At 40.1% G+C, this 24,211-nt stretch overlaps 1 protein-coding gene across 3 annotated transcripts; it reads left to right on the top strand.

Annotated features, from left to right (window-relative positions):
- The first annotated feature begins 1,044 nt into the window (after positions 1-1,044).
- Positions 1,045-20,669, top strand: EMP2 (epithelial membrane protein 2). Of its 3 annotated transcripts, XM_030459577.1 has the most exons (7): positions 1,045-1,355; positions 8,755-8,836; positions 14,404-14,476; positions 16,384-16,495; positions 18,560-18,653; positions 19,656-19,802; positions 20,374-20,669. In XM_030459577.1, the coding sequence occupies exons 4-7, from the start codon at positions 16,418-16,420 to the stop codon at positions 20,556-20,558; spliced, it is 504 nt and encodes a 167-aa protein (XP_030315437.1). In that variant the 5' UTR covers positions 1,045-1,355; positions 8,755-8,836; positions 14,404-14,476; positions 16,384-16,417; the 3' UTR covers positions 20,559-20,669. The 3 variants fall into 3 exon arrangements, with proteins under 3 accessions (XP_030315437.1, XP_030315436.1, XP_030315435.1); XM_030459576.1 differs by lacking the exon at positions 8,755-8,836; XM_030459575.1 differs by lacking the exons at positions 8,755-8,836; positions 14,404-14,476 and having other exon boundaries at positions 1,050-1,355.
- The last annotated feature ends 3,542 nt before the right edge of the window (positions 20,670-24,211 follow it).

Genomic DNA, 24,211 nt, shown 5'->3' with positions numbered 1-24,211 from the left:
CTGAGCAAGCAAAGAGGCTGTACCAGCACTAAAACCTGCAAGGCAATGAAAAAGCTGAATTATAGTTTTCATTCTGTTTGTGGGTGGGAGTAAGCAGTATCAACGAGTTGGCAATGGTCATTATTTTATCTCTTTCGCCATTTATTTTGTAGAAACCAAGCAGAAAATGGACACAGCTTATTCCTGACCTTTGCTAGTAGTGAATCTCTTCAGAAGAGAGATTAGTGAGGCGCGATCAGTTACTCCTGGGGCTCACCTGAGCTGTCCCTAGATGGCTTTTATGAACATATATTTCCTCAGCTTTCCACACGCAAGTTTTTCTCCTCGACGAAAAAGACTCCCGTGAGCCGCTTCCCGGCGCGACGCTCCCCGCCGGGAAGGTTCTGCCTGAACATGGCTCTGCTCGAGGCGATCCCGGGCTCGTCCCTCAGCGGCGCTGCCGGTGCCCGGGGCCCTTCACACCGGCCCACTGGGAGCGGAGGAACCCATCGCTCCCCCGCAGCCCGTCGAGCCCCGCCGCGCTGTCGCCCGCGGCGGGCGCTGTCACCCGGCGGCAGGAGGGCGGCGGGCGGCACCGCTGGCTCGAAATGGCGCCTTTTTCCTCAACCACCCCCTGCCCGCGCGGCACAGGCAGCCGCCGTCCTTCCGCCGGGCCTCTCCAAGCCTGCAGTGCCGTGACAAGGTCCCTATGCTGGGAACCGAGGCTCCCTTCCCCACAGACGGCTTCCCCCTGTTCTCCCCGGGAAAGCCCTCGCTCCGCCGCCTCGGTGACTGGAGGCTGCCAGACGGCTGAGGGGCACTTCGGCGGCTCTCTGGGAAGGCTGTGCTGAAGCGGGACGAGCCCCCGCCGCCTCATACGCTTCGCCGCCGGGCACGGAGCGGTCACTCCTGACAGGGCCAGCGCGAGGCCCGCTCCCGCCTCAGCCGAGACCGAGGGCCGACCGGGGAGCGGGACAGGAGCCCGTCTAGAGCATCCCGTACGGACGGGGCTCAGCCCTCCCTGCCCAGGCGCCGCAACCCAGCGCTCACGGGACCAGCCCTAGGCGCAGGGACCGATTGCCCCCGGGTAGGGCCGGGCGGCGGCGCTCATGGATGCCCGCCCGCCCCGAGGGGAAACGGGCGGGGAAAAGTTTCTCCCGTGCTCTCCCTATCCCTCCCTCCTTCTCCGCGCACGCACGCTCGCACACACACGCTCCTCTGCCTTCGCAGGCGGCGGAGGGGCACTTTTGAAAATTATTTTCTTTCCACACCCCGTTCTTTTCTGACATCATTTCTGCAGGAGGGCGGGCGGGAGGCAGCTGCCGCCACCGCCGCCAGACGGTCGCAGCCCGCGGAGTCTGTCCGGCCCCGCTGCTGTGAGTAGCTTGGGACGGGCGGGGGGCCGGGAGTGAGCGGGGTGGGGGCCGGGCTCGGGGCCGCCGCGGAGGATTTGGGGGGGATGGGGGCTCTGCCAGCGAGGGGAGGCCCAAAGTGCAAAAAGCAAAACAGAAAAAGGGAGGGGGGCCTGTGTGTAATAAAAATCCAGGGTTTTACTTACTACTAAACAAACTTCATTTCGGCACGGTCTGGCTCGCTGCTGGCGGGCTCGCTCCGGGGCAGCAGCCGCCGCCCCGCTCCCTCGCCCCGGGCACTGCGCTCGGCATCGGGAGAGCGGGACAGGGCGGGAGAGCTGGGCGCTCAAATGAGTCAGAGGCAGGGCCAAACCAGCAGAAAGCTCGTTGTCTCCACAGGGTAGCTTCTTTTTTTCCTTTTTTTTTTTTTTTTTTTAAAGTTAAGTTTTAGTTAAGTGGAGTTTACGTGTGCTGCAATAACGCTGAATTGTTTTTGGCAGCTTACCCCCCCTAGTGGAAGGAAATACACTTATATGTCACGCTGCACAGATTTTAGGTTAAACGTTTTTCCACTTGAGTCAAACTACGGTTTTAGTAACCCACTTTGTCTTTCTTAATGGTGTTTGTCTTCTACATGTGATGTCCAGCTTATACCCAGAAGGTTATGTGCCAAATACCAGAGAGGCAGCTTTTGGTAAGATGGGTTACTTCAATACTGAGTATTGAATTTTAGAGGTCAGGTCCTTGTTTGGACATCTCTAGGAAGAATTGTGCCCTGCTGTTCCTTAAGAGGCATACCCAGGGCTTGCTCCTACTCAGAGAACGTGGCTACCAAGAAGCCTGTGGTTCTGTCCCTCCCTTAATTTCTTGGCAGAAATACTTTGTTCATATGCTGCAGAAAGTTATTTTCCCAGCACCTCAGAATAATATGTAAATTATCAGTAATAATTGCAGTTGAGCACCTCAGAACTATCTTCTGATTTGGTGGAGGGCTATGAGGAAACCCGCTGAATAGCTGTGAAATACACAGTAGAGATGCTTAGAGTTTTCTTTACAAACTTTGGAAGTAAACATCTATGGTTGGCTAATATCCTTAAAAAAAGGTAGCTGGGCTATAGGTACTTACCACAGCAGGTAGAATCAAAGTAGGCATGGAAACATTTACGAGAAACTAATGTGAGTTTATTCAGTGTAAGATATAAAAACCTGACCTTTGCTTCACAGACACTGAAAGAAAAAAATCTTGCATCCCTTTGTGAACTTGTAGAATAAATTTGTAGTTTAGACCACTGGGATACCTGGGGGAAGATTCATCCTCCATGCTGATTAAACATGTGTACAGATTTTATCAGTATTACTAGGTCAACTGCCCAGCCAGGAGATCAGGAGTTATCCTGCGGATAGACATCAACATTAACTCAAGGTGAAATACAGTGATAGCACTAAAAGTCTTAGGAGGTAGTCAGTTTCTTGTTAGTAAGATCATCTGGAAAGGAAGATGATCTCTTAATCTAATTGAAAATAAAACAACATACCATCAGTAGACAAGATACTACTAGTGGTGTGTTCTTTATTTGTGGTCTCTGGAAAGACTTCTATCGTAAGCACCCAAACAGTGTTGATTATGCCAGTGAGGAAAAAACAGTGTGTTTAATTCTTGTATTAACATGATATAAAGCCTTGTTAATAAAGGAAGTTGTTAAGCAGACTGAGGAGATCAGGATTGAAGGCTATTGCAACGTGATTCCCTTTGACAAGGGTTCTGTCTCAGTTCTTACATGCTATAGTTGTTGTTTCTGGCCAACATTGTTTAAAAGAAATTACCATATCTGCCTTCATTTTACCCCCACTTTGAGTTAATGAACTCTTCACTCATTAGTTTATTAGCATCTCTCGCTTCATGTTGTCTTCTGTCTTCCTCTTACTTCCATTTGCATCCCTTTTCTTTTACTGTCTTGTCTCAAGGTCATTTCCCATCTGAGGTTTAACATTCCTACAATGATTAGAAGAATTTTTAGAATGTTAGAATACCATATGGATATTTAAAGGAGCAAGATCTTTCTTCACTTTTGCTAAGTATATTAGTTGTAGTCTCCTTCTTTTGTAATGTGCTTTCCCTGTCCATTTAAAAACAAGGTGGATGACAGCACAAGGAAACTCTTCCCTTTCACCCCAGTAGTTTGTGCATTTGGTTGTCTTCTTACATTCCCATTCTATTTGTATCTTGAGCATCATGTAAGACATGACACCACCACATAAATCAGTACAAGAATGTGTTTAATTAAAGAGATAAGATGGTCTCTGGGGACGAGATCTTGTATATTGCCAGCTGGGAGAAGATGCACTTTCCAGGTCCTACTGACCCATTCCTGTTGGAAAAAGACCCATCAGAACGAGGCACTGTGTTGTACAGGAACTAATAAGAAAGAGATTTGCTCTGAAGTGTGCTAAACACTTTATACAAAATCCATGCAGTACTTCAGCACAGCCAAATGTGAAAGTAGAAAGGAATGCACAGCTTTTATTGAAATCACATTGGTCTCAGAGGGAAAGCAGGGGAAACAAGCAGAGCACTAAGGAATGCCATTCATGGAGCTGTTCAGTGTTTGTTAGGGTTTGTTTTTTGAATGCTCAAAGCAAATGAGTGATCTTTGTGGTGAGGTCTCAGTCTTTTCTATTTTTGTTGAAAGCTTTACTGTTTTAGGGAGAAGATGATTTTATAAAATATTTCCTAATATGTCACGTGATGCTCATAACTTCATCAGGAAGAGAAGCTTCTTAATTTTTAGAAAATAGATCTTGCTGGGTGGGATTCAAAAGAAAGCCTGATGGTCTGAATTCATCCATCAAAGGAATTATTTTTTCTTCACTGAACAGGGAAAATGTAATTATGCTTTTTTATTTTGCCTATGAAGTTTCATGGGCAGGTTTAATGATGGTATGTGCATGCCAAGTGAAGCCTCATAATTTGGGTGTGACCTTAAAATACAACCCTCTGGCTGTGTAGAGAGATGTTCACAGGAGTCTGTAGGTGAGGCAGAAAGTGAACTGACTCAAACAACCCTTAGAGAGATGGCTATAGGATATATATTTATAGTTTGCCTCAGTGATTCTTCAACATTACTCTGTGCTTGGAATTGCACAGGCTGCAGTCAGACTAGGTGGGCAGTATGAATGCTCCATCAGGTGTGGTATTAATTGTCCTGAAATGCATCAAAATTATGTCCACCTTCCAGGCAGAGAGTGACCTTCTGAAGCCCCCAGATATCCATGTTGAGTTGTATATGCTGATGGTCTTCCAGGCTTATGGATCTCAATCCACAGAAGAAACAAAACAAGCCCCCTAATTAAGATGCAAAAGCAAATCACCATATAGAGACCGCAAGAAGAGTCTAATGTAAAGCTGAAGAGAGCAGGCTGAGACTACCTATTTTATCAACTACCAACATGCTTGATGGGGTCTTTACCTGGCACTGTGGCCACTATGAAGAAATGTAGCTCTGCAGTGACCTGAGCACTGTATGGACAGCCAGCCTGGTTAAGTGGAGCCTTGTGGCAGAGCCAAGGTGTCACAGGTAGTGACAGGAGGTGACTGGTCTTGGTTTCCATACAGCAGCAGAGTGCAGAGCAGTGCAAACAGGACACTCAGCTGTCCAACGAAACAAACGTTAGAAATCCTTCTACCTGATACGATAAAGTTCACATGGCAACTTTTAAATCGTATTTTAACTGCCCCAATTACAAATCAGAGTGTAAAAATGACATTCTGATGGTAGGCTGAGTATTAAATCCAATCATACAGACTGGATCCTTCTTACAGTATTGCTATGTAACAAAATAGTAGTTGTGGAAAAATTTGCTTTTTTTGTATTCTTGCCAACTGTTGTACTGTCATTAGAGATGTGTTTTCACACTCTTGATAGATGATGTGTAAACTCTGAAACAATCAAAATTTCTCAATACAGTGCAAGTCAAAGCCAAATCAAAGCAAGCAGTTTGAAAATTTTACAATGAATGTAATGCATTTGATTGCTTTGGGATCTGCCAAAGTTAAAACAGTTTCAGCTTTCGTTTCTACTGAATTAAACACATTGATTCAATCTGGAAAGACAGACCTTTTCTGCCTTTGTTGGTTAGTTTGTTTGTTGGAACAACATAAATCACTCGAGCTGTTCTGTCATATCTGGCATAATCTCTGAATAAGCAGCAGTCTGTAGTCAGTAGAGCACAGGGGCTGAGATTTACTCTTAGAACTACATTAATGTCTAAAGTTAATGTTGCAGGTGTGTGGTTTGTTTTTTTCTTTTCATTGAAGCAAACTGAGGACACATTTAATCTCTCAAACTGATGAAAAGGTCCAGTATTATAATTGGTCTGTCCCACCCTGCCCTGACAAGATACCGAACGGGAACAACCTCGACACCAAAACGTGGCCACGCAGTGACTGAGCAGGGGTGAGGCCAGGCCACACCTCATTGCAGTTATTTGCTTCAGAATCAGGTTTCCAGGAGGCTTCTCATAGCTTGAATAGCTCATTGGTACACCCTGTGCCACTGCACCAGCTCTCTGAAGCGGGTGTCTGATTTCCCTGGTCAGAGTCAGGGCTGTGTCAGTGGGCTGCAGAGAGCTCTGGTGTTCCTGACCACTGCTCCTTAGTGTTGGGAGTGTTTGAGGTTGCCTTCAGGCAAGGGAGACAGGACAGGTCTTGCTCGCTCTTTCTGGTTTTAGTACCTCAGACACAAATTCTTCCTTAAAGCTGGTTGTGTGTTGTCAGTCAGTGGCACTGGTGTTACTCCACTGTCCAGATCAATAGTCGGCTTTGATTCCAGCATTACCTGAAGCCTTTGAAAGACAAGAGAATTCAGCAGAGTGCCAAGGACATGGGTATCATTCAAAGGCATGTTGCAAAACATGCAGACCTCAAAAAAAATTGTTGGGATAACCTTCACAGGAGTGCAGAACTGGAGGTACCTCTGAGGTGAAGTGGGTCGGCTCCCCTTCTAGCATGATCACCAGATCACATAACCTCTGTTTTTTTGTGGAGGCAGAACTGTATTTTCTTACCCTGCTATGGTGATGTTGTAAGGTTGTTCCAGAACTGTACAGCTCTAAGGGTTATAATTTCCATCCTAAATGTGCTCACACCTGATCTATAGCCATTTATTTTAATCTTTAGGTTAAGTAGTTCTTGCTTCAATGTGTTTGTCTTGACCTGCAAGCTAGTATATCCCTAGTCTGTCTTCATCTTTGGGAAATGAGCAAGTCAGAACGAGAAGTTCTTGTCTTGTTTTGCTTAGGAAAACAAGCTTTTAGTACCTTTAGACCAGCTTGATTGTTAAGAAAGTTTTAATGTATACCACAGCTTTGTTACACTGAAGTGGTATCTGGCACACAACTTAGAGCAAACAGGGTGAACGAAAAGGATGCATTGAACGCCTGAAATTATGTGTACTTTTTCCTTTTTTTTTTTTTTTAAGTTTATAATTGTACAATTAAGCTCTACAAATACATACTTTGAGTTACAAACATCGTGTATCATGTTTTGCAGATGCATCTGTGAAAGCTGAGAGAGTACATTCATGTTTTGTAAGAAAACCGAAGCCACAGTATACAAGCAGTTCCTTCTTTCAAATTAGTGCTGAATCTTCTCAAGTAATATGTGCCATCTGAGAACTACTCTCTTAAACAGATTGCTTCCATGGGGTATCTTTGGGTAAAGACCAGGTTTTGTTATTTTTCCAAAAGCATGTGACTCAGTATGAACTCAAGGGGGAAGGGCAGACACAGTGGAGGGCACAGTGACTGTGGAGGAAATTAGAGGGGAACTGTAACTCTTTCAGTGCTTACTTAGTAATGAGGTAGCCTACCTTCCACCACTCTGGGTTGTGTTGGGATTTAAAAGCAGAGGCAGAACAGGTTAAATGTGTGATGAATTTTACCTACCATAAAAGTGCTCTTACCAGGAAGATGCTTTACTGGAAAACAAGGATATCTAAAAGTTTACTTCTAAAGACAAACATTGTCTTTCAGCTACTTACCAAAGACAGCTGAAAGCAAAATTACAAGACAGAAAATTCACTCTATTGTGGCCCAAACTAGGACAAGGAGCAGTTTTAAAAGGACGAAAGCTTAAAGATGATTATTCAAATATGCCTGTAGTAAAGGGTCTGTTGGTATAGGTAACTGGCTTCTGTACCTGGTAAACTGTCTTTCTCAGCATATAGTGGCTGTTACACTTCTCTTCCAGGTTTTGCTGGAGTATTTGAATACACCTATCTTGAATCTTTTAAGCTTGAGGCTGTTCTTTAGGATTTTCAGGTAAGAAGATGTCACAAGGCCCAATTTCCCTGTAAGTGCCACTTCCCCACCCTGCAACAGGGCATTGTGGTTGTGTTTTGCCATAGGTCCTGCCTGTTTTCTTTTGCTCAGTGTGCCACAAAGGCTTCATGGCAGGGTGAGCTCCCTCTGCAGTGCAGACAGCTGAGCCTTAGTGAAAGGAGTGGCTGGGCAAGTCTAAACCCAGTCCAATCTGGCTTTTAAAATAAATGACACAAACAGTGTTACAGAAGTAGCAGCAATGCTGACATCCCTAGGTCAAGACTTTATTAAAAGCATTTCTAAGAAATTAGAAACATCAGCTTCTTTAGGTCTGAGTCCTCAAAACTGGCATTTTGCATTTTTGCTGAATTTTTTTTCTCAGGTTTTTTTTTTGGAAAGGTATGGGGTAGCAGGGCTATAATTTCCCAGACCTTGGAGTTCTGGCTTAATAATATAGATCTAATGAGGAGGACAGGGTGAAAAGGAATGGAGGAAGTCCAGGGAAGATCTGTCAGGCCTACCTATAAGCACAGTCTGTTCTACTTCTTGTAACTAGGTAGAATACCTGAGGAGGAGCTAAGATTAGTGTTGGTGAAAGGATGCTTCAGTATCCCCTGACACATGCAATAGGTGGACCAAGAACATGAGCTGATTCATTTTAAGTTTACTATTGTTCAGGCAGTGCCAGCAGAATGGACTAACACCCAACTGTCATAGAAACAAAAAGCTTCATTAAGCTGTAGATGCACATTGATATTAATCTTGGTGCACATAAAAAGCAGACCTCAGAGCTTTGGTTGCAGGGCAAGAGTTTCTGAAAGAAGCTGGATAAAAACTAGGTCACACCATATCTTGCCAGTTTGTCTCCAAGTCCCTGTATTTCACTACCAAAATACATCAAGCAAACTGCTTTAATCATGCTGGAGGTTGCTGAGGCTTAGCAGAGCCTTCTGCAAGGGCACCAACAGATCTAGGTCTGGCAGAATGATCATACTGTCATTTCCTGCAGCTGTGTTATAAAGGCATCAATGTAATTCAAATAAGGCTCTAGTAAATACCGTTAATTAATTTTTGCTGTATTGATTTCTTTTTTGCCTTCACACAGTGCTTGTATGCAGGCACCATTGTTTCATTTCCTTCTGATTTCCTTGCTTTGTGATGAAGGACTTTGAAAAGCAACTGGAAGTGTAAGTGAGAAACTCTCTTCCTACCACATGAAATGGGTAGCACAAAGCTACGTGCTTGAGTGGGAACTCAATTAACTGGTTGCTTGTAAGCAAAAAGAGCTGATTGTGTCTGTGCTGAAGGGGGGTGAAGGGACACTTAATCATCTTGATTCCAAGCCTGCTGTCAAGCAAGGGCTTGAAATATTACTTGTTGAAGAGTATACAGTTTTTTTCATGCTTAGCTTCATACCAGGAAAAAAATGTGTAAGAGGCTGTTTGCTGTGTATACTGTTATGTCTATTTTGCAGTTCACTTCTGGGTTCCTGTTCAATATTGTAGGGGTCTGGTCAGAATCAACCAGTACTTCTCAAGGGTGTTCAAGCTGGCTAAAGAAATCACTGGTTGAAAGAGAACATATTGTTTCTGTATTGACTGTTAGCTCTGTAATACCTGAGCATGAAAACAGGTCAGAATTTGAATCTATACCTGAACATGAAGAATAGGTCATCTGGGGTCCAGTTCCACAATATGGTCAGTTTCCTGAAAACAGAGAACGTGTGAGCACAAATACAGTGACTTCCATGTCTGTTGATAGGCCTATGTTTTTAATTGCTGCATTACACTTGAAAATAAGACTTTAATAAAAGGGAAAATTCGATTTCTGTGTAGTACATATGTAAGCTTAAACACTAGCATCTCACTTCATGCACCAGAGGACTGTAAATACATTTTTTAGGAAGAAAAAACTTTGCATGCAGTTTATAAGTCTCTGTGCAATGTCAGCTTAAAGGTTATCCCTCCTGTCCTATTTAAGTGCTGGTTTCTTAAAGTAAGGCTCCCATGTCATAATCTAAAATAGAACTAGATTGCTTTAATTGTACTTTATTTTCCAGTATGCATTGATGATACAAGAAAAAATAAGAAAGGAAGAAAGGTGCAAGGGTGTGCTTATCCTTTCCAGTCTTCCCCTTTCCCAATAGAGTGATCCAAATGTGTCACAGCTAGTGACGTGGGGTGTGTGCACAGAGACACTGAGTACAGAGCTGGGCACATATATCAGGACAGCCTTGCAGCTTGGGCATGTGGCCAGGTTAACCCTGCAGCAACAAAAAATGACAGACAAGTAATCCAATGGATATTATTCTAATGATGGATTAATGCATAGACACCAAAGACTGTGAATAGGGTCAGAGCCATAGCTCGGAGAACACTAAAAGGGAAAAGTGTAGAAAGGCAGTGTAAGAGTTAGGGTATTTTCTGCCTCATTTTAAGGAATATCACTCAGTAAATTATATCTTGTAATGTTGGTGTTCCCAACTGCTAAATTAACTCAGGCAGAAGGAATAATGAAATAGGAGCAAGTTGTTTCAACTGGTGTAATTATTCCCTTGGTGTTAAATTTCCTGATGTTCTTCTCCTTTATGTTGTTTGAGATTTAGTTATGACATGAAATCCTCAAGGCTTTTGCTAGTTTGGAAGAAGCTGCTGCCTGAATTTACTTCATTTTTTGTTCCAGTTCTGAGAATCACACAAGAAAAAGGAACCCTTCATGCACAGTTAGATAAAAAAAAAAAAAAAGAAAAAAAGAAAAAAAGAAAAAAGAAGAAGTTAGCAGTATCACTTTGTTTTCTGGAATTTTATGTAATTTTAGAGACAACGGTACAGGCAAAACATAAGCCAACTCCTGGGTTCTCTGTCATGAGGCACCATGAGATGTGGCACAAGTGTGCTGAGCAAAATGAAGTGATTATTATGTAAATCCAAACATCTTATGATGCATCACAAGATGACAGACTTCTCATGCCACCAGTATACAAGCTTTTTTATTCTATCTTGACATATGCAGACTTAATTATAGACTGAGGAGTAGAAGAATTGATAGTTAAGACAGCTTGCTTTTATTCAGTTTTATACCAGTGACCTTAAGAAAGTTCAGCTGAATCAAATCCTTATGGACACCCCAAAGACCTGCTGTTCTAGTTGCAATAAAAATCTCAGTGCAGAAAGCTGCAGTTAAGGTAACTTGTTGAGCAGGATCCTCTACGCCTTCTTTTGGGTGTGTCTCTCCAGCAGACCAAATGTGGGTGAGGAGCAGTCTGCACACCTTCAACCTGGGTCTGTACAGAGCAGGAACTGTTTGCAGTGTTTTTACTGTGTTTCTAGCAGTATACACCTTGTCCTTGTTGAGATTTTCTTCATACATGGACTGAGACGAAGATAATAGAAAAAAAGGACTTTGATCTTGGGAAGTGAGGGCAGCAGACAATGTTGTAGGATAAGCTTTATCCTTCTGAATGCAAATGAGCAGAGGATAAACATACTGTACTGTGTACGTGTTTCTCTGGTTGCAATAATCAAGTATGCACAAACATGAGAAATAGCCTGGCAGCAGAACTGAGCTGCATGGGAAGAAAATCATGGGCTGTGGAGATGACATCTGGCCTGGAAAGTAGAGATAAACCTTCTGCTAACAACTGTCAAAGACAGAGTTTTCCTTTTTGCCTGTTTGTAGCACTAAACAGCAGAAAAAAATCAAATAGACATGTTTTCTTTGTACTGCTGGACATTAAAGATAAACTTTATCTTAAAGATAAACTGAGGCTTCTTTGAGGGTGGGTGTGTGTAATTTGAGGGAGGCAATCCAGTTGTATAACGTGTTTGCTGACTGCAGTACAGAAATGTTGGGAACCCTGGACTGGATACTTCTTTTAACTGTGCAGTTCTTTGGTTGTCATGCTTTCTAATCTTGCTTCTGCATGTCTAGAAGGTTATCACAGAGGCTCTTCTCAGCCACTTCTTGTAAAGTACATCACGGTCTCATAACCAAAGTGTAAATTCCTGCTTCCAATAGTCTGCATTACTGAAAGTATTAAAGATAAGTATGACTGCTGCATTTATCCTCCCTGTGCAAAGTAAGACAGCACTGGAGTATTAATCAGAAATAGTTCTTCTGCACTAATTGTAAGACTCTTTGTTGTTATTATACCTGGCTTTCTGTTTTCAGTGTGTTTTGTGTAAGTGTCCTGCAACTTAACAGCAGCTGTGGAAAACCTTTTCCTATTACCACAGGAAATCTGGATGTGTTCTGTAGGTCCTGGATTCAGTGACTGTATGTACTTCAACTCAGCTGTACCTACACATTCTGCCTTACAACTGACTTTGTACAGTGGAATTAATGGTGAGGCTTGCAATTGAAGAATTAGGGTTGACATCCAGTGTAATTCTTTCTGTAGCTCTAAAATCTGTTTTCAACGTCACATGTGATGAGCTAAGTCAAATTTTATGCCAGGGCTTTGCTGGAGATTAGTGCAGGAAGGTTCCTGAAATAGCTACAGGTTGACAAGAGAGCAGAGCTAGGAGGGTCCTCTGGAGGTCTTCAGTTCAGATTCCTGCTCCAAGCAGGGAATTAGTTGAGGATGCTCTGGCCCTTTCTTCAGCCGAGGTATGAAGATGTCCAAGAATGGAGATCCCATAGCCTCTTGGGCCCTGTTCCAATGCTTAATCATGCTCATTGAATATAATTAATAAATTTTTCACAATTGGAATATTCCTTGTTGTAACTTGTGATTGTTGCCTCTGGTCTTTTTCATCATGTACTTCTGAGAAGAGTGGCTCCATTGTGTCTATTGAAAGACTATAATGTGTTCAAAAAAGCTTTTTGTGTGTGTGTAAAAAATATTAAAAGAATTCAAACAACTCTGGGGAGTGATGAACAGTATCTTGCATCATCTCAGTCTTTGTCCTTGCCTAAAGGCAGTGCACTTACATAGTGTATGTTCCTTCAAATGATAGAAAGTAAAATGTGACTATCCCCAAGCAGCTTATTTTGATCGACACAAATATGCTTACCTGTCATCAGGAGACTGAAACAAAAGAACTGAACAATGGTTCAGCAAGAGCAAGAAGACTTTTCTTAGCTGCATTTATTCGTAGTGATAATAAAAATGCAAAAGAGCAAAAAGAATACCATGGAATTCCCTATCACATCACAAATTGATGCCAAAGTTCTACTTGAAGAATCTGGTAATTTCTGTGCATCTTCTTAGCATAGTTGTTTGCAGATTGCTGTACAGTGCAATAATACAAAGTGCTACAGTCGTAAATGTAGGTGATTTTAAAACATATTTTCTGTTCTTATTAACAATGCCTTAAAAGCAATAGTTTTTCATGCATAAATGAAATGTGAGGTGCCATAGGATTTTAATTGCTGGTTGTTCTATTAAGCAGAATTAGTTCAGAATAGTTAGGTTAAGCAGTAGTGCTAGCTTGCTTGTTCTTGCAGGTACCCTCCATTTTGAAAGAGTGAGGCAAAGGCAGTGCCAGGTGGCATGCTGTTGATGTGGCAAGCTTCAGCAGGGATTTCAGCTGCTGCTAAAAGAATCAGGACTAATTGTGAGCCTGAAGGGAGTCCCTGAGAAACAGTTAATGTTGGAAAAAAAAAAGGGGACTACAGCTATTATGCAGAATAGGATGTTACCAAAATGTTTGGTTAGTAATAAATAAAATAAGAAATAAAAAGTAAAAAAAATAAAGTAAGAATTTTGAACATTATTGCAAATAGAAACTCTCTGTGAGAAGAAATAACTGTGTCCTGCCCATGCTCCTGGAGAGAGGAAATGAACTGCCTGATGACAGATACCCAGGCAGGCTGTCCTCAGAGGATCATGGAAAGCAGAGCTTGCTGAGATATTGGAAGGATCTTGAGTCTCCAAAATAATCTTCAAATTCCAGCATTACGAGGACTGGTCCCCCCTGAAAGATTAAGCTCTGAATTTCTGCCTTGAGATGAATGTAGGAGCTTCTGCATTGTTGCTGGCAGCATCTTAGAAGAAGGGAGCTGCTCTTTCTTCCAGTGCACAGATCACATCAAGCCTAGCTGGAAGACCTCCCTCCCCTCGTTACTCCTTGCACAGGTTGTGATGAACCAGAGACACTCCTTGGTCTTCACAGGAAGAGAAAGTTGCTAGGCAAGCCCACAGATGCACTTCTGGGACCCTTGCTAAGGCATGACAGATAGGGTAATAGTTACTGTCTTTTCCTGGTAGTAATTACTTGGAATTAGTCTGTCTCCTTCCTTTCTGTCACAGTTCCTCTGTCTGTGTATGGCTGAAGCACTGGGTGCACAGAAGTTGTAGCAGCTGATGAAATGAGCCATTGCCAGCAAGTCAGGAGGAAGTATCAAAAATGGCCATTATGAAGGTTCTTCAGAACAGACATATCAAACTGTTCTTACTGTCCCTTATTTTTTTGTAAATACAAATCAAAAAGCTCTCATTCAATCTTGGCTTTATTTGGGTAAAACATAAAATGTCTTCTCCTCATCACCCATACATGTTTATCCATCCTGTTTGAAAGTCTGTTTATGGCTTAAAGCAGTAAACCAAAAACATTCATTTGATTGAAGATTAAGTGGATTTTTCTGTGCTGACAAGTCTTGATTTTGCAAGATTGGTTTTAATTAACTTACATTTTTTTGTCTCTCTTACTTTATGATGGTTTGTCTAATAAGATGAAATTGTACTGTTATTCTTAAAATAATACAGAGTACAATTTGATTCTCTTTCCTTATATGGCCGATGACTCCTTAGATACCATCTGTGCAACAAATGAAAGTCAGAAAAAAACCTAACCACAAGACAAGAGAATGCTGTGTGAATGCTGGTACATTTTACAATGAAAATATTTTGATGTGGCATTATACAAAACCACAAAATATCTTCCTTTCCTTCGTCCTTCCTTTCATTCAAGAAAGGCTCAGTAGAGAGCCGTCAATTACATTTCTAGAAGCAGAAGTAGATGCAGAGAATCTTGAGTCATACAGCAGTATTGGCTCTTTGGAGGAGATCAGCACTTCTTTGTTGTGGCTGAGAAGACAAAGTTTTAACAGTGGGGAATAGGAAGGAATAAAATCCTGAGTAGCTTCTTTCCTTATTTTAGGATTTGACTTAATGCTTTCCCATGGAGTCATTCCAGTTAGATGTGGAATTTATATCCAGTTAGATATAAAGTTATCCGATCAATGTTAATTTTCTCAAAGGCACTTTAATACTGTTTGGCTTTGTGGTAGTTTTAACGCTGCATTGTAGTGAAATGCTCTGCTGTGGTGTACACATAGAGGATTAGTCTGGAATTTCTAGTTTCTATTCACTATGTTCATATGCCATCTGGTACCATTTTGTTTAAGTTTTGCAGAACAGTTGTGTTTTGGCCTGATGAAAATGGCAGTGGAACTTTTTTAAAAATGCTGTCAACATAGTCCTTTTATTTGGTAAATTCTCTATGTGGTTCGTGGTTCTAGAAAATGGCAGTAGGGGAGAGAGGGTTAGACATGAAAAAAATCAAGGAACTCTTAAAAAAAGCCCTTAACTGCCTATTCTTCTGGATATTTGCTGTGTTACATGAATGGGGTGATTTGACATAAGAGAAGTCCAAAGCAAAGTGGGGAAACATGGGTTAATGTACCAACAACCGATAACATGCAGACAGTGCCTCAGCATGGTGCATATTAAATGCAATGGGAATATCCACAAGACTGCAGATTCCCTATAGAATATAGCATATATTAATTGGCAAGCATTTTTTTACAAAAAGAAGAAAAAGATAATAAATTTACTCAGCAATTGTACATTTCTATGTATTAATAACAGTAGTTTTCCTAACCTATTTTCTATGTACCTACATATTTCCTCGGGATTCCGGCAAATAAAGTTTGTGATTCCTTTGTACATATGATTTTTTTTTTTTCATTTGAGATATAACATGGTAATAAATGGATTACCTAAAGTATGAAGTTCATAGGTAGACTAAGAGAGTATTTAATGACTGAGCATAACTAACTGGATTACTAACGGGTTTATTCAACCCTACCAGTAAGACCACTATACTGCAGAAAATGTTCGCCTTAAGTCATACATCAATCAATAAAACTTGTAACTATATGAACAAAGGACAACCTGTGTGAGACCTAAGGTACAACATGGTTGTTACCAAATCTAGAAGGTAGTTCTTGATGCACTTAATTTTGTTCTACAAACATCCTTTTGAAATATGCGTTTCTTTCTACTTTGAAAGCCTGATTGTAACAAGACCTTACTTTAGCTAGTGGAAATTCTAGCCTCACATGCAAATGAGGCTGTAATCTGAAAAGTACTTCTCTGTAAGTCAAAATGAAGGTGTGTTTTATATCCTGGCTGGAAGAGCCCACAGAAAGTAACATTGTCTGTGTGTTTACTCACTGCAACCATGAGACTGGCAGGTTGCAAAATGCACCTCTTGGCTTCATTTCAAATTGTGATTCATTGTAGTGCCAGTGATGCTAGTTACATGTCACGTGTAGCAAACAGAAAGCAGTTATGCTGATGTGAGGTCTGATTAAGTGAAATCTTTTATCTGGTGAAAGAGCGTGTTCCACGGACTCAAACTGCACACAATATTCCTGACTAACACCGCGCTCTGACATACACTCACACTGACCTTGACTGCTCAAGGCCACAGTGAAATAACGTGATGACATGTTGATTAGTTGAAAGCTTTTCAAGACTGTTCATGTATGCTCTTTTTTAAAACAGATTTATCTCAGACTGAAGCATCCACAGATCAAGGATGTTGATTCTTCTGGCTTTCATTATCGTGTTTCACATAACCTCAGCAGCACTGCTGTTCATCTCGACTATTGACAATGTAAGTGTCATTGCTTATCTTTTCCTCTCAAACACACAAGTGTTTCTTTGCTTCATAAAAATTCTTGTCTTCGAGTTGCTTGTTGAAAGCATGTAACTTTGTTTGGGACACTGGTCTGCTTATACCTTTTTGTGACAAGAACTGCCTTGACAGATTGCTGGTGTACATGACTAAGACTGTACAAGTAACATGCCATACAAGTGTTATAAGACCACATGCAGCTAATCTCCCCTATGAGATACTTGGCCAGGAAATACATTTGCAAGCTTGCAGGGTAGAGGAATGTGGTTTGGTTCAGCTATATGAGTGAAAGGGGAGGGGATAGTGTCCTTTCGTATCAAGCGCATGTAGTAAATAGCTCATGATTAGTGTGTGGGGATCATTTCAGTCAAGATATGCTTTGCCTCAGAGGGAGTTGTCTAAGATGCCAAATTAAATTATGAAAGAGACCCATGAATGTATCTGTTTCCATTCAGTAAAGCAGTTTCAGCAAAAAGGTTTAGAATAAATTATGTTGCACTCTTTTGAAAAATTCCCCTTTCTTTTTTTTGACCAGAAAGAATTTACTTTCCATTATTTACATCTAGCTCTTAATTAAATATTCCTTTCTAAAACTGCCCACTATCCTGATTGGTACTCTTAACTGTGCCTTGGAGTCTGTCTTTCTGTCTTTCTCTAATAGGTTCAGTGTGTGCACAGGCTTTTAGGATTAGAAAAAACTGTCTGCTGAAAATATACTACTGTACTCAAGTGAAGCTGGGTTGAATCCCACAGTTTTTTCCAAGACTGTGCTCCAAGTGGAACAATCTGTTACCCACAACTTTTTATTGCAAAATTGTACAAACTCAGATTTTATCTGTCTGTCAGCCAGCTGATTTATTCCATTGAAGTAGGTAATGAATTGAACAGTAAAGCATGCTGTCTTACCCTACTCCTTTGAATATTTAGAAAGTTAGACCATGGATTCTTAGTTCAGACCTGCTCCATCCAAATAAAATTATTATACAAATAAGGCTCGATGCACTCTGCTTTGTCTCACAGGCTACTTTTAAGCAAGCTTAATCTGTGTAACCACCTGTTAGATTTTATCATCTTCAAAGACCTTTTGTAGTAATGAAAATAACTGAAAGAATTATGTAGTGCTCAGAGCTGAAAAATAATATATTGAACTTGGACTGCAAAATCTAAATGAACAGTACCTTGAAAAAGTCATGCTTTTTCTTAAAAAAGTGTTACTACTACATATATGCCTACTATCATGATATATTATAGATTTTTTCAGTTTTGTTTGCAAAGCTGCACAATAAGCTGTGAGGTTTCTTGTATGTCTATTTAAGCAGCAGATGCTACCAGGAGTCATATTTAAAAATCATATTTTTTCAACTCTAGTCAAAACAAAGGCCTGGGTAGCTGTCAGAATGGGAATGGGTTTCCTGAGGAAATTCCACTTGTGTGGAGTGCTTGCAGCATTTCCCCCGTTGTCATAAAAATCTATTCAGTTGCTATTCAAAATCTATTCAGTAGAATTTTGTATTAAATATTAAAAAATCAAACCAGAAATACCACAGGAGGATCTTAAATTTTTGCTAGCCACTTCCACTCAAATGCCACAGTGTGCATGTGCACATTGACAGCACAGCACATTAACTTGGAATGAGTTCAGTTCAGTGTCAGGAACTCACAAACTCATAAGGGCTTTCTGTTTCATTGATGTATACCCTGCTGTTTCCCCTGAATTAAAAAAGCTGTGCCTTTAAAGAGTTGTGCTGCCCCAGCAGGGTCTAGATGAACAAAGCAGATTGTGTGTAGGTATCTTAAGGACTAAGCAATCACTGACTATCCAAAATTTCTTCCTGAACAGTGGAAAATCCCTTGTGCTCAAGGGTGTTCACAATTGCCATCTATGAAAATGAAAATTACATGTGAATAATACTATACTCTTTATCCCAAAATGCAAATAGAGCTCAAATTTTGTTAGAAATTGGTTAATTACCAAGAGACACTTGGACAGCTGTGGAATTTGTTTGTTTTCTCCTATATTAACTCTTTGCTTTTATTTTTCAGGCCTGGTGGGTAGGAGAAAATTTTTCTACAGACGTCTGGAGAATGTGTTTCACAAATAATAGCGTCTGCATAGCTATCACTGATCAGTTCAGAGGTATCTCTCCATGCATGTATCTGAGTTCCTTTAGCAAGAGATCTGGTAAAATCATTGTGAAATTCACAGGGGCAATGTTGTATTTTTTCAAAAATCTGCATGCTGTAACTACTCAGTTCTTCTAAAATACTTTTAACACTGGCTTTCCATTTTGGAAAAGCAAACTGTTCCAACAGCTTTTTTTAAGAGGAAAAGAGGGAACTGTCAGCTGCACTTGAAAGCCCAATGCAAGAGAGTGAACACACAAAGCAAGTGCTAAAGCATTCTTAAAAAAATAGAGCAGATAAAACTAGTGAAGTGATCTGAAAGCGTGGATGAAGTGATAGAATTTGCCTCAGAACTGAACTTTTAACTTCTGAAGAAGAATCTAAGACTAGTGGCTGTGTACAGGGATGGGAAAAAAAGTGCAAGAAAGTCAGAAAACAAGCTGAAGTTTTAAGAAAGAGAACTTAGCACAGCCTAACATCTCACCTCACAAAAAAAAACCCAAACCCAAACCCAACTTTATGTATATTAAACAATATTAAGTATATTATGTATATTGAACAACCAAACCCAACCCAACTTTATGTATATTGAAGAGGTAGTTGCTTTGGAGAGTCATATATCCATAAAGCTACTTTCCTTTCCAGTCATCCAGTTGGTTTAGAGTATATCTATGCTGCAGTGAGATGATCCATTATGCACAGGCAGATCTAAGCTAACAGGAATTGAAAGAATTTGCATTTGATGTCTGTATTATTATGTCTTCATTGAAATTAGGTATCCAGCTAGATTATGAGTAGCTCAAGTAATGCCTGCTGCTCACAGACCTACTACCTGCAGTGTTGCTATGCTGGAGGGGAGGTGCTGTAGCTTAGCTTAGCAGGGTATCACAGGAAAGTTACACAAAGCAGGTACATACAGCAATCTGCTGAACTCTGCTTATAGAACAAAGCTCTGCCCCTCTACACATTGCAGAAGAAACTGTATTTTTAATCAAGGACACTTTTATTTTTGCAGAATATCAATCAATTCAGGCTGTTCAGGCTGCCATGATCCTATCTACTATTTTCTGTTGTGTGGCATTTCTGGTTTTCATTCTTCAACTCTTCCGTCTAAAGCAAGGAGAAAGATTTGTGTTAACCTCTATCATCCAGCTCCTGTCGTGTGAGTGGTTTTTCAACACTTCTGACATTAATGTTTACATGGAAGTAGGAAAGGGAAGGGGGAGAGGGTTTCAAAAAGAATGAGCTGCATGAGAAATCTGGGGCTTTTGAGGTCAGTTTATCCTTCATATTTGTTTGAACAATGAACTGCTCCATTCTGTACTATTTAGGCAGTTAATGTATGGATAACATCTCTGCCCAGAATAAAGTAATTTAAACTTTGAAGGGAAAGAATATGAGATTCTGAACTGCTTGTACAAATTAAATAAATCTATAATTACTACAGGCAGGTACAGCCTTAATTTTTTGTTAGTTTTAAGGTTATCCAGATGACAGAATAATTTTGTTTTCACTGCAAATTTCATAAATACACCATAGCACTTCAGATTTAAGCAATGCTGAAGAAACTGGTTCCTGAAATGGTCCCGGTTTAGTATGAGAATGGAAAATGATTCGCTGCAAAAACTGCATTAGTGGAAGCAGCTGACAGAAGACAGACAGTGGTAATTAGCTATTATGCATATTGATAATATTTTAAGATACTAAAGTTTATTATTTTCTTCCTTCTCCAGGTCTGTGTGTTATGATTGCAGCTTCCATTTATACAGATAGACATGAAGAACTACACAAGAGCATGGAATATAGCTTTGAAGTTTCTGAAGGCCAATATGGCTATTCCTTTGTCTTAGCCTGGATTGCATTTGCCTTTACTCTGATCAGTGGTGCTATGTACCTAGTATTAAGGAAGCGTAAATAAATGTCAGCAGCTAGTTATTTCTGTCGCTACAGTACAAAACCAAATTCCAGTAACCATTTTGTATATAATCATTTACGTGGTTTTGTAGTAAAGGTGTTGTTTCTCTAAAAATGTACTGTGTTCTTGATACAAAACAGATAGAAAAAATGGCAGGTTTAATGGAATGCAGTCGCCTACCGGTCAGGGGGCTGAACAGGACAGAGCCAAGTTGTTTCTTTTACATATTTCATCATCATGAGTGGTTTCCCCTTTACTAGACATTAAAAGTTTGTTACTGAACTATGCAAACTGATTTGTAAGCAATGTGCTAATTGTATTCCTGGAGCAGATGTATCCCTTTGGGATGGGATAAATATAGGAGGAGTAAAAAATGAGGCTTAGCTCACAGTGAAAAAGCGAACTATTATAAAAGCCCAAAGCTGCACTTGGTGTGTCTGTTCTGGCAGAGGACCAGTGTTCTGCTATTTATAATGTGCAGTAAGTGTCATCAAGTTTTTATTAAAACCACTTGCTTTGCAAAAGTAAACAACTCCTTTTTGTACTCCAGCAAACGATTCTTTTGATTGTCTTTCACATTTAAGCATACAGAGCCTTTGGTGGGAAAATTTACCTGCAAATTCACTGCACAACTTGGGATTGGTGTAGCCTGAGCAGTAAGAAACTGCAGCACTTCCCTGCAGGAATAAAAGGGAAAAAAAACATTACCTTGCTGACATCTGCACATTTCTGAGAAAATTAAGAGTTCAAGTAATGCCAAATTTAGGGTTGTGCAGCCAAACTCAACATGTTTATTACATAGGACTTTTTATTATATAGTGATTTCCTGGCTAATAGATAAAATTTTAAAAAGTATTCCTTGAGTCTGTCCATTAGGAAATTGGCCTTTAAAAAGACCCATTCTGATTTCCTTTGTGGATTGTTCTTAAACTAAACACTCCTAACTAAATAAATCAGAGTGCAATTACTACGCTTATGAATTCCAGGATATTTTTTCAAGATAAAATGACTTGGTGATTTTTATTTTTCAATAATTTCGTGAGATAAATCTGTACTGTAATACCAGGCTTAACAGCTCAGCAGTTTAATAATGGCTTTGACTGATGCCAGTTTTTGGAGTTGGGTTATCAGTGTGGAGGGTGAATGAAGTGGCTTTTCCTGGTTAGTCACAGCTTTGATGCTTAAATACAGATTGGACTTTGCAAAAGCACTAACCATGTGTTCATTTCAGTTATTTCAGTCTGTTCACTACAGATGGCCCAGTACACTAGCAACAGAGAAGTAAATAGGTTCTGAATGAGGTTTTATAATGGATGTAGAACAAATTTATTAAAAAGTAGTGTAGCTCTACTAAAGGCAATAGTTACTGCATTATGCATCAGCTGATGGTCTGACTCATTTTTTCAGGGGCATAACTGTATAGGACCTGTCTCCAAACTGAGTCATCAGTGATACAGTTCCATGTCCATTCCTTGAACATTCTAAAATGCTTATGCATGTACTACTTTTGTGAGCAAAGAAAGCCCAACAAGACTCTAAAGAAATTAGAGCTGTTACCAGGACAACACATTAAAAGTAATAATAATAGTAAAATCCACAATCAGTTGGAGCAAAATGCGTTCTTACTACTCTAGTGATGCTAGTATTTTGTCATGGTTTTTTTTAGTGGGAATGCTCTGAATTTCAAGAATGATTACCCTACTTTTTAAAAAAGTGTTTCTGCAGTTTGCTGAATACATTTTGGATTCAAAGCCTGAATTTTGCTAGCAAGCAGAATTTGTCTTAAGCAGTTGAAGGTTGAGAGTAGACAATTAGCTAGACATTTTGCTAGTTTCATTCAAGCAGGAAATAATAAGGAAGATTCTTAGGCAGCTATGGATTAAAACTATTTTAGAATATAGTCCTGTAAAATTGTAAGTTAAGCTGTTGTGCCTCTGACTTGAAGAGATGCTTCTTCAGTTTCTTGCATTGATAATGCTCATGCGATATAGAGAGGAAATATATAAAAGGAAGAGGTAAATGATCACACAACTTCATTTCACAGTAAAAGACTCTCCCTTTACTTAAAAGTGAAAAGCTCACACACTAGGGTGTACAACCAGCAGCACTTGCATGATGCCCCACAAAACAGAAGAGATGGGAATGTTGTGCACACAAAAAACCAAATGCCAAAACGGTTTCAAATAGTTTTAACAGGACAAACATATTTTAGGATATTCTGTCTACCTGATATGCCTTTATAATATACCATTTTATGTGCTCTATATATTCTGAAACTGTACATGAAAATAAAGTTAAATTCTTGTACTATAATAGCAAGCTTGATACATTTAGCAAGCTCTCCTTGTCTTTAACCTTGGGATATATTTACACAACATTGGATGAGAAATAGTTGAGTATTTATGTGAAGAGGTAAAATTAAATTCTTCCTGCCTGTGCTAGAACCACAAGCTGGTTATTTTTGTTCTTTCTTGAAGACCTTCCAGGGTAAGCAGAGAAATTATTAGTGCAGTGAATATTTAAGTGTATGGTGTCAAAAGAATTACTACTAAGTAATGCAAGATCCACAAAAGCTCTGATAAGCAGTTCACTTGTAAGGTTTGTTTTTTTTTGTCGTTGGTTGTTTTTTTTTTCTCAAAAAAAGCTGTCTGTATCAGATTAGGTTGAGTGCCTTGGCCATGGGAGAAAATATTATTAGGCACTGGCCAATATCATCTGAAAGTAAGCATCTGAAAGAAAGTTCAGGAAACAGCCTTGGATAACATACCTAGAATATTTATGTCATTAAGCTTAAAAAAGAGTATTTTTTAATGTATTCCATTCAGGACAAGAGAAAATGAAGTTCTGCACCACTTTGCTCTGAGCCTTCTTTTTTAAAAAAAACCTACATTGTAGGTGATGAGAACTGTGGCTGCTTAGGCATTAACTGTGTTATTACCCCAGCTACACATTTTACATGGTTTTAATGGCTCCAAAATAACAGAGGGACTACAGCAGTGTTGTCTTACCTTGGGCATTGTGGAAGCTTCTGCCATTTACCTAAACAGAGAAATCAAAAGAATCCTTCCTTTAATTTCTAAAATTAGGAGTAACACGAAACACTCCTTCCAAAGACTAAAGAGAGCTAAGATCACAAATATTATTATATTTTTCATTTCTTTCGTATGTAAACAATCCACTCTGAAGTAATTGCTGTAGAAACAAGCTCATGAATGAACTGGAGTTCATAACAAGCAGGAAGCATAAGAAAATCAGTATCATATTGTCTGCAGTACAAACAATGATGAGACTTGGAACTCACTGGAAGTAGCAATACACTACCTAATAGTGGAACAACAGCAGACAACTTGTCAATGCAGCCTAAGTCTTCTAAAGAGTTTTTTAAGGAGTTACAGATTGTATATCACAAAATGGTCTGTACTGGCTTTTCATTGAAAGACCTGGTACTTCTTTGGGAAGATAACCCCAGATAAACAACAAGCCATTGAAAGTGGCAAAGCCCTTATTTTGCCTATTTACTTCCAATGTGATGTAGAATTGTTACCAGGGTTTCCATAGAGCAGGTACAAGTGATAACTGTAAGGAAGCACATTTTGGATCAGATTCTTTGAGGGTTGATGACAGAACAAACCCCTTTGGATTTTGCACATAAGCCA

The sequence above is a fragment of the Calypte anna genome, chromosome 14, assembly GCF_003957555.1.
Source record: "Calypte anna isolate BGI_N300 chromosome 14, bCalAnn1_v1.p, whole genome shotgun sequence".
Taxonomy (NCBI): Eukaryota; Metazoa; Chordata; class Aves; order Apodiformes; family Trochilidae; genus Calypte; species Calypte anna.
This window is presented reverse-complemented; position numbering and strand designations above follow the sequence as displayed.

Coding starts and splice junctions, on each gene's coding strand:
- EMP2 (XM_030459576.1), top strand. CDS start 16,418: ATGTTGATTCTTCTGGCTTTCATTATCGTGTTTCACATAACCTCAGCA. Junction 18,654..19,655: donor TATCACTGATCAGTTCAGAG/GTATCTCTCCAT, acceptor TTATTTTTGCAG/AATATCAATCAATTCAGGCT. Junction 19,803..20,373: donor TATCATCCAGCTCCTGTCGT/GTGAGTGGTTTT, acceptor TTCCTTCTCCAG/GTCTGTGTGTTATGATTGCA.